The sequence below is a fragment of the Dendropsophus ebraccatus genome, chromosome 7 (genome assembly GCF_027789765.1).
Source record: "Dendropsophus ebraccatus isolate aDenEbr1 chromosome 7, aDenEbr1.pat, whole genome shotgun sequence".
Lineage (NCBI taxonomy): Eukaryota > Metazoa > Chordata > Amphibia > Anura > Hylidae > Dendropsophus > Dendropsophus ebraccatus.
The window spans coordinates 132358703-132366202 of NC_091460.1; the positions used below are offsets into that span (position 1 = coordinate 132358703).

Sequence of the window (7500 nt, forward strand, 5' to 3'; positions counted from 1 at the left end):
TCTCTACTACTGAAAGAGTAGTAGATACTTGGAACAAACTTCCAGCAGATGTGGTAGATAAATCTACAATAACAGAATGTAAACCTGCCTGGTATATACATCTATCTATTCTAAGGGGGAATACTAAGGGCAGACTAGATGGACCCAGTGGTCTTCTGCCGACAATCCTCTATGTTACTATCCATTGATCCCCAGGAGTCACATCGCCACACAGCACATGAGTCATTTATGACAAGTTGTAGTCACTGCAGTCATTTACTACAAAACCTATCACACTGCGGTGGTGGAGTTGGATGAAGGACAATTTTATGGCGCTGTGTTCAGTCTGTAAATCACAGCCACACGGCCACATTGTCACTGCTGTAATCGCTGCACAGTGTGAACACAGGCAGATATCTATCTCCCCTGCGGCATGATGGAAAGTGGCATATATATACACACATATATATATATATATATATATATATATATATATATATGTTATCACTTCATATAACACATACAAGTAATTACAATAGACGTTAGAAGAATAATTAGTACAGAAAAAAGAATGTTAGTACCGAAGCTAACAATAGGATGTAACTATTAATTTATTATACATATCTATATTTATAAGGACTAAGAAACATGAATACTGACTATATTGAATACTGCTATTATTGATAAGGAAGAGAATTATTATATTAATTACACATATAAAGTAATAGTAATGATAATAATGATAAAATAATAATAATAAGGAGAAGGAGGAGGAGGAGGAGAAGAAGAAGAAGGAGAAGGAGGAGAAGGAGAAGAAGAAAGAAGAAGGAGCAGGAGAAGAAGATGATGAAGGAGAAGAAGGAGAAGAAAAAGAATAGGCATCATTATATAAGAAGAAGAAGAAGAAGAAGAAGAAGAAGAAATAGAAGGAGAAGAAGGAGAAGGAGGAGAAGAAGAAGGAGAAGAAGAAAGAAGAAGGAGCAGGAGAAGAAGAAGATGAAGGAGAAGAAGAAGGAGAAGAAAAAGAATAGGCATAATATAATAATAATAATAATTAAAATAATAATAAAGAAGAAGAAGAAGAAGAGGCATCATTAAATAATAATAATAATAATAATAATAATAATAATAATAATAATAATAATAATAATAATAATAATAATGAAGAAGAAGAAGAAGGAGCAGAAGGAGAAGAAGAAGAAGAGGCATCATTATACTACAAACAAACCAGTTCTTGAGCTACAATGGGGAACTTTTAGGTAAAAGAGCTCTTTGATGGTGACTATATGGTAAGACTAGGACTATATGGCCCAGGTGTGTGCGGCTTTGGGCCGGTTCTTACCTACAGCTTCAGGGCTGGAGGTGTCAGAGATGGTGTGCACCTCCAACCTCTGCTTACACTCCCCAGAGCGCTGCCCCAAGGAGGACGCCATGGAGAGCAGGGTCACTGACTGGTGAGGATGATGGGAAGATGCTGATGATGCCAGTTTACTCCCGGCTAAGTGCTCCAAGTGTAAGGGGTCTTTCATAGAGTTCATGGAAGAGGGGACCGTGTGCAGAAGGAAGCAGCCTTCCCAACAGATCCAGAGGGATTACCAAGGAACAATCCTCTATGGCAAAGGGATTGAGGGTCAATTCCACTGTGCGTCCAACTGGTGGCACCAGAATCTAGAAGATGCGACAGTGGGCAGCAGCAGGAGCAGCCAAGGCTGGTGGAGGAGTAGTCACTGGCAAGTCCACTATACAGTCCTATTATAGGAAGTCCCCTCTACAGCAGCAGCAGGCAGTGCATGGTATAGTCGGGGCACTGTACCCAGCACGGGGCTGCACCTTCACTAGTGACAATGGACAATCAGCAAGAGCTCAGCCGCTTCCCTGTTTCACTAACATCTTAAACCAGAGCTGTGTCCTACCCAGCTGCCTGACGTCATCCACAACCCCCCTCCGGACTGCTGTGAGCACGCCCAGCGCGCTCGTCCCGGCCAATCACAGCCTCCCGCTGATGGGCGGGGTTACCGTAATTATAGACACCAATCCGCATTCGGCCAGGGCGGGAATGCAGGACAGCTTCTCAATGCACAATTGTCAGCCTAGTACTTGTGTGCTGCAGAGAGGTGTATGGCCCAGCACTTCTGCCTATAGGATTTATAAAAGATTATCTATCTATCTATCTATCTATCTATCTATCTATCTATCTATCTATATATATATATATATATATATATATATATATATATCACACACACATCAATGATCCATAACAGCGCAAATCTTGGAATATTACATTGCCATAAATCGTCCGCAATCTCCCATGACTATATTAAGGCAGATGACAACCCTGTAGTCCCTATGTACAGTTCTGTCTCCATGGCAGCTCAGGTCTCATAAATATGGACACTAAGCAGTGGAGATGCTAATGGCTGAGGCTCTGACCTTTCTCACACCAGGTTTATGCGCACACGCCGACATGTAGAGACAGGGCAGCATTCCTGCATAGGAGACCTGGTGACTATTTTATGCGCAGAGCTCTGGGGGAGAGAATAGTTTCGGCTTAATTTTTGGATTTTCTATTCCATTTATGTACATTGAGCTCCATGGAAATGTCTGATAATCCCAGATACCACAAGTATAAGAAAAGACAGCAATCTGCGCCCTGAATCCCTCCCAGCTCCTTCATCTGACACTGACAGGAGCAGCAGCACAGACAGCACAAGGTGTTATCAAGACAGATGTCAGAATTATATCCGCAAACTATTCACGTATCCCATCTGTCTATCTATCTCCTATCTATCTATCTATCTATCTATCTATATATCTATCTATATATCTATCTATTATCTATCTATCTATCTATCTATCTATCTATCTCCTATCTATCTATCTATCTATCTATCTCCTATCTATCATCTATCTATCTCCTATCTATCATCTATCTATCTCCTATCTATCTATCTATCTATCTATCTATCTATCTCCTATCTATCTATCTATCTCCTATCTATCTATCTATCTATCTGTCTGTCTGTCTGTCTGTCTATCTATCTATCTATCTATCTCCTATCTATTATCTATCTATCTATCTATCTATCTATCTATCTCCTATCTATCTATCTATCATCTATCTATCTTCTATCTATCTATCTATCTATCTATCTATCTATCTATCTATCTATCTATCTATCTATCATCTATTATCTATCATCTATCTATCTATCTATCTATCTATCTATCTATCTATCTATCTCCTATCTATCTATCTCCTATCTATCTCCTATCTATCTATCTATCTATCTATCTATCTATCTATTTATTTATCTATTTATCTATCTATCTATCTATCTATCTATCTATCTATCTATCTATCTATCATCTATCTATTATCTATCTATCTATCATCTATCTATCTATCTATCTATCTATCTATCTATCTATTTATTTATCTATTTATCTTCTATCTATCTTCTATCTATCTATCTATCTATCTATCTATCTATCTATTTATTTATCTATTTATCTTCTATCTATCTTCTATCTATCTTCTATCTATCTATCTATCTATCTATCTCCTATCTAACTATCTTCTATCTATCTTCTATCTATCTATCTATCTATCTCCTATCTATCTATCTATCTATCTATCTATCTATCTTCTATCTATCTATCTATCTATCTATCTATCTATCTATCTATCTATCATCTATCTATCTATCTATCTATCTATCTTCTATCTATCTCCTATCTATCTATCTATCTATCTATCTATCTATCTATCTATCTCCTATCTATCTATCTATCTATCATCTATCTATCTATCTATCTATCTATCTATCTTCTATCTATCTATCTATCTATCTATCTATCTATCTATCTATCTATCTGTCTATCTATTATCTATCATCTATATCTATAGACCTGTCTGTCTTTTATCCAGCAAAGCTACAAAACAAGATGGCTTCAGCTGCCTTTGGCTTGTGTTGATCTTCCTTGTATCGCTGAGATTTGGCGCAGGATCTCGCAGACCCCACAGCCTTTCAGCAGAGACAATTCTCTCACATTGTGTTGCGCCTTTTAATCTGATAAGTCTCTAATTTGCTTAAGTCTTTTAAATGGGGGTTTAGACCGGCCCTCTCCGTTTTCTTATTGAATTCCCTGTAATTCCCAGCAGATCATAAAGTATATGTGTAAAGTAAATATTTCCACTTTCTGCAGCTGATGACCTGTAACTGAGTCAATATGAATTTGGATCAATCTGGCCCTGTTTGTGTGGTAAGTATATGTGTGATGTGACAGGGGTGGATGATGGGATCATTAGGGGTGGCCTTCAATTGGGAGAGAATTTTACCATTATTCTATGCTGACTAATACCAGACAAGCAGATGATATGATAATAGAAAGTTAGGTTTCTACAGTATAGAAAGTATACAATGGAATGGATTCTTTATATATATATATATATATATATATATATATATATATATATATATATATATATATATATATTTATTTTTTTTTTTTTAATTATTATTTTTTTATAAGGCCTCATCTATAATTATATTTAGCAATTTTCTTTACTTCTATTCTTCAATATTTCCCACCTGCAGTGTGACTCTAGTGGGAGAATAAACAGAATAATGATCTATAGTGATCTCAGCAGATACATGAAGAGGACCAGAGCAGGTACTTTGTAGTATCATTCACACAGGGCACAAGTGAGTCAAGTGAAATAAACACATATGGATTTGTATGGAAGATTCTAAAACAGTCCTGTCCTCCTCCATATACACAGAGCTGTCAGTGCCTCCAGGGGCCACCATTAATAACAGGGGGCTATTAGTTTCATACAGAGGAGATCTAATACAATGGAAGGTGAATATTATCCTCCCGTCTCACATCTATGATCCAATCTATATAATAATATAATAATATAAAACATAACAAAATTATTTTACTAGAACTAGGAGTGATCTCCCTAAAAATTCAGTGGACTATACTATATAGCTCATCACCAGCTGTCTGGCGGAATATATGGTATAAAGAATCAGATATCTATCTATCTATCTATCTATCTATCTATCTATCTATCTATCTATCTATCTATCTATCATCTATCTATCTATCTATGTATCTATCTATCTATCTATCTATCTATCTATCATCTATCTATCTATCTTATCTATCTATCTATCTATCTATCTCCTATCTATCTATCTCCTATCTATCTATCTATCTATCTATGTATCTATCTATTTATTTATTATCTATCTATCTATCTATCTATCTATCTACCTATCTCCTATCTATCTATCTATCTATCTATCTATCTATCTATATCCTATCTATCTATCTATCTATTATCTATCTATCTATCTATCTATCTATCTCCTATCTATCTTCTATCTATCTATCTATCTATCTATCTATCTATCTATCTATCTATCTCCTATCTATCTATCTATCTATCTATCTATCTATCTATCTATATCCTATCTATCTATCTATCTATCTATCTATCTATCTCCTATCTATCTATCTATCTATCTATATCTGTCAATGTAATTTTTTATCTATCCAGCGCTATATCTATAAATCAAAAAAATAAATGAAGACAACAGAACAAAACATATATGTCACGCACACTATATTTCCCCCTATCATATATCGGTCTCCCCTATTATGACCCCACCATATTTTATAAGAACGTAATGGATTCCATCTCCCCTATGACGTCACTTTTGTTTCCAGTATTATTACGGTATTATTAACGCCGGGTTTCTTCCCCTCCTAATAGTCTACAGGGTCCTCACTCCCCATGGATGGAACTATATGGAGATCTCTGTATTGTCTGTTTGTACTCCCAGAATTGTAAAGTGCTGCGGAATCTGTTGGCGCTATATAAAAAATAATAATAATAATAATAATAATAATAATAATAATAATAATAATAATAATAATAATAATAATAATAATATTTTTTACAGATACTGGGCCGATTTCTCACAGTGCACAACTTTCCCGCATCTTCATCATTCGATACTCTATATATCCCTATGTGTATACTATACTGTAAATTATATGCATCATTATATGTATGAGTAGTAATAATGACCAGGACAGGATCTCTATGTTCTCCTATAATTGCCCTGTAATCCATACGGCTTCCCAGCTATACAATGGATATATAGGAGTTCTCAGTCCATGATATAATAAATCCATCATGTTTTGGTGTAAAGCTATTCCCACATCCTCGTGTCCCCCTAATCACTATCCGTGTGCTATTCGCACCATCACTCACCAGGACTGCACGGACATCCCCCTGCTGTGTGGCCAGATGTGCGGGGTTAATGCCCTGCCAGCCCCCCCAGCCTCCTGTATACAGCTTATTGCCATAATATTCCCTAATAGATAAATTGCTGCTGTCATGTGATAACACGGTCCCCGGCCGGCTGTACGGAGCGCGGATTACCGGCCATTCTCCGGGATGGAGAGCCATTAATTACTATTCAGTCAATATTAGGCAAACGACAATGCTTTCTCCATAGGATTAGGCAGACATCAGATTGTTCCATTAGTTTATTCCTGCTCACGAAAGAAGCTTTGCTTGTACATTTCTATCTCCCTGGAGTCATCTCAGCATCTCCTGAATATATTATATTATTATCATTATCATTACTGGAGAAAAGGGGAAAACAACAGAGGAAATACTACTGACAGACAGCACGGACGTATGGAGATATATATATATAGTAGAAGTGTAAATAAATTATATATGTGTATATATAAAATTAATTTGTATTTTTTTTCTCCCGTGGAAGAAACCGAATAAGGAAAACAATATATATATATATATATATATATATATTTTTTTTTTTTTTAAACGAATCTACGAGCAGTACAGTAAAAGCCGATACAAAATAAAGAAAAGACCCCAAAAAATCGATTTCATATTTGGTGTGTATAGTTGACTATTATATTCGCATATTTTGAATTATTTAGAAATCTAGAATTACGCCATTCAGCAAAACAATTGTGTGTAGATTTCTAGAAAGAGGGATATTGATGCGCTGTACAAGACAATGGTGAGGAACATCAGACTCTATACTGTAATATGTGGAGCGCTGGGATATCTGAGACACCACCTGACTATAGAAGCCTATAGGGCACTATACTGCTCCCCAGGAGAGATGAATAGACAATGGCAGGGATGGAATTTCCAGGACAAGAGATTCACATAGCTGCATATCTATCTATTATCTATCTATCTCCTATCTATCTCCTATCTATCTATCTATCTATCTATCTCCTATCTATCTCCTATCTATCTATCTATCTATTTATCTCTCTATCTATCTATCTATCTATCTATCTATCTATCTATCTATCTATCTCCTATCTATCTATCTATTATCTATCTATCTATCTATCTATCTATCTATCTATCTATCTATCTATCTCCTATTATCTATCTATTTATCTATCTATCTATTTATTTATTTATCATCTATATATCTATCTCCTATCTAT

The 7500-nt window shown here is 35.7% G+C and overlaps 1 protein-coding gene across 3 annotated transcripts in view; it reads right to left on the bottom strand.

The window, feature by feature from the left end:
- PITX2 (paired like homeodomain 2) overlaps nt 1–7500 on the bottom strand; it is a 25472-nt gene that overhangs the window by 4913 nt on the left and 13059 nt on the right. Inside the window, exon 1 of one of the 3 annotated variants that reach the window (XM_069978511.1) lies at nt 1322–1878. The exons of the other annotated variants lie outside the window; for them this stretch is intronic. Coding sequence (XP_069834612.1) covers nt 1322–1517 — 196 coding nt within the window. The 5' untranslated portion in view covers nt 1518–1878. Of the gene's footprint in view, nt 1–1321; nt 1879–7500 lie in introns of those variants that run through there. 3 annotated transcript variants of the gene reach the window in all.